The sequence below is a fragment of the Mus pahari genome, chromosome 14 (genome assembly GCF_900095145.1).
Source record: "Mus pahari chromosome 14, PAHARI_EIJ_v1.1, whole genome shotgun sequence".
NCBI lineage: Eukaryota > Metazoa > Chordata > Mammalia > Rodentia > Muridae > Mus > Mus pahari.
In genome coordinates, this window is record NC_034603.1 from 25,967,599 (window position 1) to 25,981,166 (window position 13,568).

A 13,568-nucleotide genomic window follows, 5' to 3' on the forward strand; every position below is an offset into this window, starting at 1 on the left:
CATCTGCAGCAGATGGCCTGCTCTTTGGTTAGGTTTTCTGAGGCTCATTGTTGGGATAGAAGACTGGTTTGGGTTTAGAGAGTAACTGACTTAGGTCCTTCATAACATGAACAGCCCCTGGGCCTGAGCCCCACTTTGCACACAGGCTAAGGCACAGAAGTTGGGGTACATGTCATAATATCAGGCTTCTGTAGTCTGTCATTGTTCCTTCTAAAGGGACTTGTGTTTGTGGATGGCAAAAGTAAGCCAAGCTTCCTTGGTGGGAAGCAGGGGCAGCATCTAGCATGTCAGCACATCTAGTCTGTACCTATTTCAGGGACCCTGGCTTTGGGTATGAGAAAAGCTTTTGGAGCCAATCCAACAGCCACCCCATTCTCTATCCTGCCTAGATCACAGGGGAGTTGTATGGGGGAGTGGAGCAGAGGACTAGGGGGTTTACCCTGGCTGTCAGTGACTTGGCTTCCAGCCTAAATAAGCCTAAATACTAAGTCCTAAGTGATAGGAGAAATAATTTGGGGAAAGCTGGGATCCTGTCATGGCCAAGGGAGGCAAATTGTCTTTTGGTTGGTTGGTTGGTTTGGTTTGGTTTGGTTTGTTTAAGATTTATTTAGTTTACATGAGTACACTATAGCTGTCTTAAGACACATCAGAAGAGGGCATCAGATCCCATCACAGATGGTTGTGAGCCACCATGTGGTTGCTGGGGATTGAACTCAGGACCTTTGGAAGAACAGTCAGTGCTCTTAACTGCTGAGCCATCGCTCTACCCCTGGGAGGCAAATCGTTAAGGGTGGCCTGGCCGTCTACTGATAAGGGAACGGGCCAGATGGTCCAAGTGCACTCCTTGTCTTCTTTGGAGAATCAGGGATGCTTTCTGAGAGCGGGGTCAAGCCCAGCAGGATGATGTGCCTCTCATAAGCCTTGGTCTGCTTAAACAAGGTATCAGTCCCGTGCAGGTGGTCCATCAACCCCAGTACCCCGTAGCACTGGTTAGACCTGAAGGAAGGAAGGAAATGAACCAGCTAACACTGGTAGGAAGCTCTGAGTCTCCCTCATTTCTCAGCCCTCCTTTCCAATGCATAGCGCCACCACGGTGCCCACCTGTACTAGTAGAGGTGTCCCTCTGAAGGGTTCCATTTGATGGTGGCTTAAGGGTTTTAAGACAGTTTAGCCAAACTGAGCTAAAACTCTCTACATGTAGCTGGTTTGGAACCCAGCTGAGTGTTCTACCCTGCACGATGCTGTCGGGAGACCACCTTGGTTTGTAATAGAGCACGCTCGCTTAGCTTCATCTTCCTCTTGAGCCGATTCTGCTCAAGAGGAAAAGGTTGTTAGCACTGCTTCTGCCTCAGCTTCCCCAGTGATGGTTTTTAAAGTTGTGAGCCACTATGTGTGATACTTTTTGAACTGGAGGATTGAGCCCTGGGCCGTGCACATGCTAGGCAGGTACCTACCAGCCCCCTTTCTGTGTGAGGGATGACTACATACACAGATCAGACTGGAGTCCTCCACCACTCCCACACTCCTCTTTTAGTAGTCAGTAAGCACCAGCTCTCCTGTTTGTCTCCTGCTCTCTGTGTGTTGAGGCTGTTGGTAAGCACACGTGCAAGGCTGACATTTATGAGTGCCGAGATCTCACGTGTAAGCCTGGCTGACCTGGAACTCTCCCAGACCAGGTTAACCTCACTGAGTTCACCCACCAAACTAAGTCCTAGGATTAAAGGCCTGCTACCATGCCCATGTGCAGCAAGCATTTCAACTGCTGAACCCCTCTCCGTGATCTCCCTACTGCTTTTACTTTTACTGTGTGATTCTGGTGTGCAGAAGTTATAACTTCATACAGACCTAGGCTTGCTCAAGTAGACTGAGAGGCTCCCTGTATCAAAAGACATTAGGAGGCAGGCTCACAGGCTGTGTTCTACAGGTATTTTAATTGGTGAGTTTGTAATGGGACCCAAGAACCTGTGTTCTAAGTGTTCCTGGTGACCCACGAAAAGTCTGAATAAGGCCAATTGCTGTGTGGCACGTTTACCAGCACTCAGGAGGCAGAGGCAAGCAGATATCTTGAATTTGAGGCCAGCGGGCTCTCATTAAGTTTTTAGGACAGCCAGAACTACATAGAGAAACCCTGTCTCAACTAAGAAGATGGTTCAGTGTTTTTATGCACATGGGTTCTGAGGAAAAGATTCAAGGCTCCCAAGATTCAGAAGGTCCAGATCCCAAATAATGATTAAAACTCCCTACTGCAGGGAGAACCTGGTGTCAGGGAAAAAAAGGAAAAGATCAAGGTGGCCCTGTCTAGGCAGCATCTTTCCTGTAGCCAGGTGCCTCCCCTGACTGGCTCACACTTTCAGATAGACACCACTGTCTCCTGAGACACTTGAGCAAAGTGCTGTTAGCTTACTTGCGATGGTGGTAGTCATGGAACTCGGGCGAAGGCAGGAAGGGCAGGTGGTAGCCAGTGTGGGTGATCGTGCTGACGATGAGAACCATGGTTAACCACACAGTGATGGAGGACAAGTGAGAGCCTGTTGCTAGAGGACCCACCAAAACTGGCAACATGTTGGCAAACTGCAAGAGAAAGGATTCCAGGAGATGGAGGGACCCAGCTGTGCGTTCACTCTGCCCTGCATGATGCTGCAGGGAGACTGCCTTGGTTTGTAATGGGACATGCTCTCTTAGCTTCACCTTCCTCTTGAGCAGAATCGGGCATGGAAAATGTTATTGGGAGAATATGATAATGCACACTAGGCACCTGGCACAGCCAAGGGATGGCAGCTATTCAGTGAGAAGGAAGTAACAGGGCAGGGAAACACCACCTCTACTTCTGGAGCTTCAGGGGCTGTATTTACCACATGTTCTACAGGGTCGGCATAGATCGAGACCACACCAATGGGTGCCGTCCATTCATGATGTTTCTTGTGAGTTTTCTTGTACAACAATGGTTGGTGAAGGAGCCTGGAAAGATAATTAGTAACTGTCAACTCCCCTTTTCCCTCCATCCCAAGCGGCTCATCAGAAAGCGACAGTGGGAATGTGGTCTCCATCCGAGGTGCTGGCAGCTACTCCTTGCCCTCCTCTCGTCTCATTGGAAATGATTAGGCAGGCTTAGTTAGCATTGCCGGCCAGCTCCAGTGGTGAAGCAAACTGATGCCCAGAAAGGACCAGCAGGAAATGGATGGGAACTGACCCGCTCTCCCATACATACGGATATTCTGTCGCTGGGCATTTTGTCAAGTTGGAGAATCAGTTGTGTCTCTGGCAATTGGGTGGGGCTTGAGAACAGAGACCACAGTCCAGTGGCCTCTGCTGACCAGGAAGCTGTCCCAAGGTGGGGCTGGCTGTGCCTGTAGGGAGCTTACCTATGTGCGTAGTAGAACAAGATTTCCTGCAAAAGGGTGAAAAGGGCCATCTCCACCAGGAACCAGTGGAAGGTAGGCAGCTCTCGGCAGAAAGGATCTCTCCGCCACTTCAAGAAGGGATAGTAGATGACCAGCATGGGGATCGAGATGAAGTTCTGGTTGAAGAGAACTGTGTGGATAGACTGACGCAACTTCACGGGGTCTACCTGCCAGAGGACAGAAGCAACAGGGAGGAACACATGAGAGAGGTTCCCGCCTGACCTGCTCAGGGTGGGTTTCTGTGAGTGACTGGGGAAGTCCTCTCAGTCTGGGGCTGGCAGTAGAGCCCTGTCCTGTCCTTGGCAATGTCACTAACAGAGCATAGGTTCTGTGGGCCAGGGTCTATCACGGCCTAGTTCTAGCCCACAGTACTTTTACAAAGAAATACCAGTTAACTACAGAAGCATATTCAGCGATGATTGGCTCAGTCATCTTAGAGGATTCCAGAAGAGGTCTGTGTGACCTGAGAGCAGGCTGGCCTGCCCTAGGCTTGCAAAGAGAGCAAGGCCTCCGTGGATTTGAGGCCAGCATGGGCAGGCCTCCAGCTCCCTCAGCCTCCTCTGCTTGGAGCCCATCCAGTGAGGCTAAACAGATGACAAACTTGTCCCAGGAGGAAAGGCTCAACAGTCTCTTCGGATTGTCAGCCTTTGGCCTGGCAGCCTCCACCACGTGCCCTTGTGGCTACAAGATACCTGCCAGGAATATATGGCCTGAAAATTAGGCCACTAGTATGGTCTACAGAAACAAGAAAGAAGCCAACAGCCTTATGGGAAAGAGACTTAGAAACAACAGTACTTCTGCAGTGTCTCAAACTTGGAACAGTGCAGGAAAAGGTGCAGATTATAGAGTATTTAAATGGGCGAATCTGAAAGAGTATATAGATGAGTCATATATTTGTCCTACACTTCTGTCTCTATGTTTAAAACTTCCTTACTATTAAGTGTTTGGAACAAGGACAGGGACTGTTTTAAGAAGCTGCATAGATGGCTCTGAGACAATATAGACAGCTCTGAGAGACTATATAGATGGCTCTGTCAGAGAGCTTTGCCTTAAAAGGGAGCATAATGGCTGGTGGTAGTGTATACCTGTGTTAAGTGGGGCCAAGGGTTGGTTTTGGTTTCAGTTTTTGAAACAATCTTGGCTAGAGAGATGACTCGGTGGTAAAGAACACTGGCTTTTCCCAGGGAACCCAGTTTGATTCTCAGCTCACAACTGTCAACTTGACATCTTCTCGACTCTGTGGGTACTGCATGTATTTTGTATACAGACATACATGCAGGCAAAATACCCATCTAAAGAAACAATCTCCTGGGGGCCGGAGAGATGGCTCAGTGATTAAAAGCACTGACTGTTCTTCCAGAGGCTCTGAGTTCAACTCCCAGCAACCACATGGTGGCTCACAACCATCTGTAATGGGATCTGATGCCCTCTTCTGGTGTGTCTGAAGACAGCTACAGTGTACTCAATACATGAAATAAATAACTAAATCTTTAAAAAAAATAATAGGAAGGAAGAGAGGGGGGGAGGGAGGGAGAGAGAGAGGGAAAGGAGGGAGGGGAAGGGAAGGGAAGGAAGGAAGGGTTTCTTACAGTCCTTCAGACCAATCCTCTTCCAGGTGTGTGCCACCACACTCAGCCAAGGTTTGTGTTTTGTTGTTTAGAGATGGAACAATTAGAGCATTTATGTGATAATGCAAAGAGAAGCTGTATTATGGGAGAGAGGGGATGTAAGAAAGAGGGAAGAAAGAAGCTGAGGCCATTTCCTGGAGTAGGAAGGACAGGAACCAGCAGAGGTGGCAGGTACAGATGTGAAGGACCTAAAGGAATGACAGCGTGAGCCCCAGAGCAGAGCTGACAGTTGAGAGCCTTGGGTGGGTCTTGCTTTCATTTCCTCAGGTCAGGAAGGAAGTGCTGAGAGAGCAGAGGAGTGCACAGGCAAGGAGATGGGAGAGTGGCTGTGTGGGCAGGCTAGGATCCAAAGAATGCCAGCGCCCATCAGCATCCACTGTAGTGAGATCATGGGATCCTTCTGAAGTCAGCACGTCCTACAGCTAGCCAGGGACTAGGTGGTCCCAGGGTCCTTCCTGTGTCCTCAGGCTGAAGCACAGGTTCCTGGCCTTGGAGTTAACATGGGTTAAGCTCTGCCTCTGTGGCCTGGAAAGTTAAAACTTGAACTGGTCACTCACCTCTAGACCTTGGCTTCTAGGAGAGGCCCCAACACAGCCTACTGCTCACTGGTCATCAAAAGGTTTCTAGGTAACACATGATATTCAGAGCTGAGGCCTGGTGAGGATTTGTAGGTACTCTGGAGCTGGCTGGGACATAGCTCAGTGGGTAGGGTGCCTTCTTGGTATCCTTGGAGCTATGGGTATGATCCCCAACCCAGTGTGACATAGAAGGAAAATCGGGAGTTCAAGGTCATCCTCAACTATATAGCAAGTTGGAGGCCATCGTGGGGGTAAATGAGACCCTGATTGGGGTGGGAGAAGAGAAGAAAGAGAGATTCTAGTCTATCCCATCTCTAGTCTATCTCTGGGACCACGGCAAAGCCTCATTTGAACCATGACGATCATCACACTGTATATAGCCTTGAAGATGAAAGCATTTAGTCACTGGTGGCTGCTTTGGAGACAGCTAGTCTGCAGATGAAAAGGTCTTACAGGCCAAATACTGACATCAAGACCTCCAGTCGGTGTTCTTTCAGGGTGGGCAGGAGGAAGCCCTCCCGACTGTCTGGTAGCTATCATCTCAGGAGAGGACCATTTCAGAGGACTCCATCAGGACTCCTTTTTTTTCCCCATCCTGCCTTTGGTGCCAGGCTAGGCAGACAGCCTTGAGAGCAGAGGTGACTCATGCAGGCACCAGGGCAGGTTCAGAGCTGATTGTCAGGACAGGGTTTGGGTGGGGTTAGAATAGCTTGTTTTCAGAATCAGCCTCTGCCCTGTTGTGTAAGGGAAGGTTGTCTCTGCAGGTTGTCAGGGGAAGGCAAGTTCAGGCTGCACTGTGGTGAGTCAATCCCTACAGTAAGGACATGGGGCTGCTCAGAAGCCAGCGCTGTGCCTGCTTTACTGCGGTTGTCCTGACGACTCACACTACTGGTCGCATCGGGTGACTAAAGATGTTCTTCTTTAACCCCAGCACTTGGGAAGCAGAGGCAGGCGCATCTCTGTGAGTTCAAGGCCAGCCTGGTCTACAGAGTTGAGTTCTACAACAGCCAGTGCTACACAAAGAACCGTGTGTGTGTGTGTGTGTGTGTGTGTGTGTGTGTGTGTGTGTGTGTATGAAAGAGAGAGAGACAGAGACAGAGACAGAGACAGAGACAGAGAGAGAGATCTGCTGAACATAACTACATTCAGAGTCTGTACCAGCACTTGGTACAGTGGGGTGCCTCCCTTGGGATAGAGGATGTCTGGTTTCAGATCCGTGGTCTCAGTGCTATGGATAACACGCTGCCGTCCCTGAGACAGTCAAGTCAGGCTGAGGCAGTTATCTATCTTCCTGATCTATCATGGGGCAGCCTGGGTTGGGAATCAGGAGGCCAGTGCATACATTGTTCTAGACTGGCCACTGGCTGGATAGCCTTTTAATTTCTTTTTTCTTTTATTTTTATTCTCTCCTCCCTGCCCCAGGGTGTGTATGTGTGTGTGTGTGTATGTGAAGGTTCCTTACCTTTGTGCCCTGGTGTGCATCTGGAAATCACAGTAGAGTTCTTTTCTTCTACTGTGTGGGTTCTGGGGATCAAACTCAGGTCTTCCAGCTTGGCTGCAATTGCCCTTACTTACTTACTTACTTACTTGCCCTTCTTTTTGACAGGTCCTCATGTAGCCCAGGCTACATTCAAACTTCCTGTGCAGCCAAGGATAACCTTGAATTTCTAATCCTCCTGCCTCCACTTCCAGAGTGCTTGGATTACAGCTGTGCACCCTCAAGTGTGCATTAGAGATGGAACCCAGGGCTTTTGGGGGATAGACAAGCTCTCGGCCAACCTCGTATACTCCTAGCTCCCTTCTCTTACCTTCTGGATTCAGGTCGCCTCTGGTCACTGCAATGATAAAGTCTTTGACTTGCCCTGAGGTTCCTGCCTTCCTAGCACTAAGAGATGCAGTGTCACTTACCGGCTCATTCTTGCCAAGTTGGATGCGGTAGCGGGAGATGAAGGTGGGCTTTCCTGTTGTGTCCACCAGCAGTAGAAGGCCATTGAAGCCCCAGAAGCACAGCCCCGGCACCAGGACAACACCTGAGGCAGAGAGCAGAGGGACGACTTACAGCAGCCTCAGGCTCCACGATAGCTCACCAGGAAGGAGCGAACAGGTGCATGGATCTGGTGACTCACTGTTCAAGTCCTAGCCATGGAACCTGGACAAGTCACTAAGTGTCTGCATTTGTCCTGCCTTGTCTGTCTGTCTCTCTATCTTTTTTTGTTTGTTTGTTTGTTTGTTTGTTTGTTTTTTCAAGACAGGGTTTCTCTGTATAGCCCTGGCTGTCTTGGAACTCACTCTGTAGGCCAGGCTGGCCTCGAACTCAGAAATCCACCTGCCTCTGCCTCCCAAGTGCTGGGATTAAAGGCATTCGCCAACACCGCCCAGCTGTCTGTCTTTGTCCCCCTTCCCACCGTGTGTGTGTGTGTGTGTGTGTGTGTGTGTGTGTGTGTGTGTGTGTGTGTTTGAGACAGGGTCTCACTGTGTAGTCCTGGCTGGCTATGTAGAACAGGCTGCCTTGAACTCACACTATATTGCCCACTGCCTCTGCCTCTCAAACCCTGGGATTAAAAGTGTGTACCACCACCACACCTGAGGTTTTGGGTAGTTTTTGGCTTTTTTTTTTTTTTTTTTTCCGAGACAGGGTTTCTCTGTGTAGCCCTGGCTGTCCTGGAACTCACTTTGTAGACCAGGCTGGCCTTGAACTCAGAAATCCACCTGCCTCTGCCTCCTGAGTGCTTTTGACTTGTTTTGAGACAGGGTCTCACTCTCTCCCAGGCCAGTTTGAAACTCACTGGAGTCTAGATAGACCTCCAGACTCAGGGCAATCCCCCTGCCTCAGCCACCTGCTGGGATAACAGGTGTTACTGATGGACCCTCTCAGCACAAGTAGTGGTGACACTTCCCTTTCCCCTCACAAGTGTCCTTACTTGGCTGCTGACAGCACCCCAGTGCTCATACTCCAGAAAACAGAAAATACTGAGCAGAGGCAGGAGACTCAGACGTTCAATGGTCATCTCAGCCACAGAGCCCTTTCTTGGACATCCTGGGATGCATGAAGTCCTATGCCAGTAAGAAGGAAAGCAGAGCCTGTAGGTGGCTCAGTGGATAATGCTCTTGCTAAATAAGCCCCACCCCACAAACTGTGTAAAAAGTGCAGAGAGCAGTTACTGCAGAGTCATCTGCTGACCACACACACAACGTGGCATATGCTTGTCCCTGGCCACACCACACACAATAATAAATAACAACTAAACAGAAAATACTGAGTGGGGCAATGGTGGCGCACACATTTAATCCCAGCACTTGGGAGGCAGAGGCAGGCTGAGTTCGAAGCCAGGCTGGTCTACAGAGTGAGTTCCAGGACAGCCAGGGCTATACAGAGAAACCCTGTCTCGAAAAAAAACAACAAAAAAAAAAACCAAAAAAAAAAACCACACACAACAACAAACAAACAAACAACAACAATAATAATAATAAAAAGAAAATGCCTATTATTTTTAATAATAAAAAGAAAATACACTTCATCTGACTCTTTGTATCACATCCTGATTCAATGTCCTTCAATGAACTATGGCAGTCATCCAAGGGACACAGTGGTGTTAACTAACTGCATAGTGACCTCTTATTGGATTGACAATTCTGAGGAATTAATAATAATAAAATGGGAGACGGAGGAAGGCAGGTCTCTGAGTCTGAGGTCAGTCTAGTCTATAGAGCAAGTAGTAGAATAGCCAAGACTACACAGAGAAACCCTGCCTCAAAATAAATAACTACAAATACCAATAAAAACCACAAGAAAACCTAAGGGCTAGAGAGAGAATGCTCAGCAGTTGAGACCACTGACTGCTCTTCCAGAGACCGGGGGTTGATTCCCAGCCCCATGTGGTGGTTCTCATCCATTTGTAACTCTAGTTCCAGGGAAAGCAATACCCTCTTCTGACCTCCCAGCTCCTGTATGAACATGGTGCACTCAGGGACATACACTTAGGGACACATACACATAAAGTATATGATAGTACAGAGTGAGTTCCAGGACAGCCAGAGCTATACAGAGAAACCCTGTCTCAAAAGTCAAAAAGAAAAAAAGAAAGAAAGAAAGAAAGAAAGAAAACAACCCCAGCAGGTTGGGCAGGTAGTGGTGCACGCTGTAATCCTAAGTCAAGGAGGCAGAGGTAGGACAATCTCTGTTCCAGGGCAGCCAGGGCTCCATAATGAGAACCTGTCTAAAAAACAAACTACAAAAGAGCAGATTGGGTCCATGGCATAGAGCAGCAGGTCAAGGTGCCTACAGCCAAGCCTGGCAGCCTGAGTTCAGTTCCCGGGACCACATGCTGGAAGGAGAGAAGCAACTTCTGCGTGTTGTCCTCTGACCACCACATGTATGCTATAGTAAGCTTATGCCTGCCCTTCACATGCACGTGAAATAAATATAATAATAAATAATAATAATAATAACAACAACAACAGTAATAAATGGTGTGGGAAAAGAACAAATGTGGAGCCCAACACAGCCCTCTGGCTGGAACCTCACCTATATAGTACAGGATCCACTCGTAGCCTCCGAATGTAGACAGCAGTTTCTCCCACTGGGTCTGGCAAAAGTAGCCGGAAGCATCCCAAAATCTTTGAAGATGCCTTGGAAGGAAAATCATTCAAGATTCTGAGGGAGGCCGGGCGTGGTGGCGCACACCTTTTATCCCAGCACTGGGGAGGCAGAGGCAGACGAATTTCTGAGTTCGAGGCCAGCCTGGTCTACAGAGTGAGTTCCAGGACAACCAGGGCTACACAGAGAAACCCTGCCTCGAAAAACAAAACAACAACAACAACAAAAGATTGTGGGAGAAGCCCGGGAAGGCAGCTTTTTCATGCCGTGCCTCTCACCCCATAGGTCTGGAGGGAGCCCACTCACCATGTGACTGAGTTCCAGAAGACCAACAACAGGAGCAGCCCAGAGCCTTGGATGAGAGTTGTGTTCCTCATGGAGCTCCAGATGTGTCCCTCCTGTAGGAGCTGAGAATGTCAAGCCAGTCAGACTCCTGCGGGGAGCAGGTTGCTAGCCTTTCCCTGTCTGTGGAAGGCCCTTCCCTACCAAGGTTCCTGGCTCTATCTGGGTGTGCTTATGTAGACCAGACTCCAGGTTGGGGGTGGGAAGAGGGTTATCCCAACCACAGCAAAATTGTTGAGCAATGTTGCTGCCCAGATGGGGATAGGAAAGGCTCTTAACAGCTGTGCCGTGTGTGTGTCATCGGACCTCTTGGCAAAGGGGTGAATTCAAGGCCAGCCTGCTCTACATAGTGAGTTCCAGGAAAGCTAAGGCTGTGTAGACAGACCATGTCTCAAAGAACAAAGGGGAACAGCAGCGTATGGACTCCTAACCAGCACAGTGGGATGGCCGGTGTTTACCTGGTCCGATTTCTCATGGCTTCTTGGACTTTCCATGTGTCCTGCCATCTGGAAGATAAAGTACAGGCTTGGGAGTGTTTACCACATGCAGCTAAAGAGGGGACAGGGGAGGAAGGCAAGGCTGGCACCAGACAAACGGATCCTAAAATGTATACTGGGGAAACACATTAGCAGCACCTAGCTAGGGAAATGTAGAAAGGAAGTGTGAGGAAAGAGGCAGAGAGGAGGGGTGTGAGGTCTCCCTACGCTGAAGGCAGAACTGATTTGGGGCTGGAGAGAAGGCTCAGCAGTTGAGAGCACTGGTTGCTCTTGGGGGGGGGGACAGAGGTTCGGTTCCCAACTTGCCCAGTTCTTCTTTATGACACTTCTTGCTGCTTCTACTCTATTCAGTTAGGAGTACATACGTGCCTCTGATGGCTCTTAGAGCCGCAGTTCTTGGGGAGGTGTCACAACTAGGATAACTAGGGCACACCGCTGCAGGGCCCTCGGGGCTGCAAGGCCTTTCCTTGATTTGCCTTGGCTGTGGTGCCACTGGATATCCTGTTTGATTTATGATGGAGCTTCAGTGGGCCTTACTAACCATAAGGGACAATGAGCCTGTCACCTCACACACTGGACAGGCAGATACTGAGAAAATACAACTTGGGGACTGGGGGTGTGGCTTAACCCAGATGTCTGTAACCCTAGCACTCAGGAGTCAGCAAGACAAGGAGTTCAGAGGAAGAAACTTTGAATCCTTTTTATTTGGATTAAGGTGTGCTGGTACACGGCTATTGGCTATTGTCCAGTCCTGAGGTAGAGACAAAAGGATGCCTGGGGCTCATTGGCAAGCCAGCCAGTGGAGCTAAATCAAAAAACTCCAGGTTCAGTAAGAGATCCTGTCTCAAAGACTAAGGTGAATGGATAGTCTAGCATGGTGGTGTGTGCCTTTAATTTTTTCATTACAACATTGGGAGGCAACCAAGCTACACAATAAGGTGAAAAGTGACTGGTGAAGACACAAAACTTCAGCTGTGGACAGACACACACATACACTATATATATGTACATACATAATACACACACACACACACACACACACACACACACACACACACAAAACTGAGAACTAGGTAGCAATTCACTTCATTCTCTTTCCTTATCTCTGGTATGCACTCTTAGCATTGTCTGATTTACAAGACCCTCGACCAGCCCAGACCAACCCACCATTAACCCAGAGCCCACTCTGTTGCCTGGGGCCATATCCTGTGCCAGGGATTTCAGGTCTCCTAGGCCAAGGTAGGACAAACAGAAGGAGCAGAAAGAGCAGAAGGAGCGCAGACAAAGGGAGACTTTTGTCACCTCCTTAGTCAGGGTAGAGAGTGGAGAGCTGGGACCAGGGTCCGACTTCTAACAAGACTGTGTGCTGAGTCACAGCTTTTTCTCTCCTTCTGTCTCTGTCTCTGTCTCTCAGATTTTATCCTTTATTTTATATATATGACTACAGTACACTGTAGCTGTCTTCAGACACACCAGAAGAAGGCACCAGATCTCATTACAGATGGTTGTGAGCCACCATGTGGTTGCTGGGAATTGAACTCAGGACCTCTAGGAAGAGCAGTCAGTGCTCTTAACCACTGAGCCAGCTCTCCAGTGGATTTCTCCCTTTCTGATGATGATATTTAACTGCATTCTTTTAGACATCGTGCTTGGCTTCTCTTGCTCAGGATGGGTGTTGAGCGGCTACTTCTCTGCCCCACCTCAGATGGCTGGACCTGGAGGAAGGAGAGCATGCCTGTCCTTTGTTGTTGGAAGCAGTTGACGCTCAACGTGAATTACTAGGCAAGAACCCAAGGCGTCTGGATCCCAGCTGGGGTTGCAGATGGGGCAGCTTAAGGCAGACAGAAAGATGGAGTTCAGGATGCCTGGGGTGGGGTAGGCTGCTGGGCCTGGTTGCCCTTGCCCCTTGAGAAGTTCTTCAGTGAAGGTGCCAGGCAGGGATGAAGGAGCTGGTAGTGGGACCTGGCAGAGTCATAATCTATACCACGAGGAAGTCTCTGGGGCTCTCTTTAGTGACCACGTCAGAACTGGAGCCTTGGTCCAAGCCTGAGGCAGATGCATCTGCCCGTTACGTGGCTTAGAAAGGGTTTGTGAGCATTGTGTTTTGAGGCTGAGTATTAGCAGCTAAAGCTGGCATTAAACTTGACTTTGACTTTCTGATCCTTCTGCCTTCTCCTCCCAAGTGCCGGGAGCCCAACCCAGGGTTTCATGCTCAGGGAGCACTCAGGGGCCTTCAGAACCATGTCTCCAGCCCAGGCATTTTTCCTTTAAATCACTGTTTGTTTGTTTTATCCTTGTTCACCTGAGAAGTCCTTATGGGTCCACCATGGTTTGCTCCACATCCTTAAGGTCAGAGAAATTCCCTTCACAGACCACCAGGATTCTTGCTGTCCAGAGATCTGAAAAAGTGTGGTGGTGGTGGGGGGGGGGGGACCCAGGGAGGTGAGAGGAAAGTCAGGATGTGAAGGCTCAGCCTGATGGCTGGCTTGGGTCGAGGAGCCAAATGTCCAGATGTCAAAGCAAAC

The 13,568-nt window shown here is 49.3% G+C and overlaps 1 protein-coding gene across 1 annotated transcript in view; it reads right to left on the reverse strand.

Annotated features, from left to right (window-relative positions):
- Positions 1 to 699: 699 nt before the first annotated feature.
- Positions 700 to 13,568, reverse strand: part of Faxdc2 (fatty acid hydroxylase domain containing 2) — a 27,109-nt gene continuing 14,240 nt past the window's right edge. Inside the window, exons 2-9 of the mRNA XM_021211725.2 lie at positions 11,005 to 11,052; positions 10,511 to 10,611; positions 10,133 to 10,236; positions 7,516 to 7,637; positions 3,363 to 3,568; positions 2,853 to 2,958; positions 2,405 to 2,571; positions 700 to 996 (exon numbers count right to left, since the gene is read on the reverse strand). Of these exons, the coding sequence (XP_021067384.2) occupies positions 804 to 996; positions 2,405 to 2,571; positions 2,853 to 2,958; positions 3,363 to 3,568; positions 7,516 to 7,637; positions 10,133 to 10,236; positions 10,511 to 10,611; positions 11,005 to 11,052 (1,047 nt within the window). The 3' untranslated portion in view covers positions 700 to 803. The remainder of the gene's footprint in view (positions 997 to 2,404; positions 2,572 to 2,852; positions 2,959 to 3,362; positions 3,569 to 7,515; positions 7,638 to 10,132; positions 10,237 to 10,510; positions 10,612 to 11,004; positions 11,053 to 13,568) is intronic.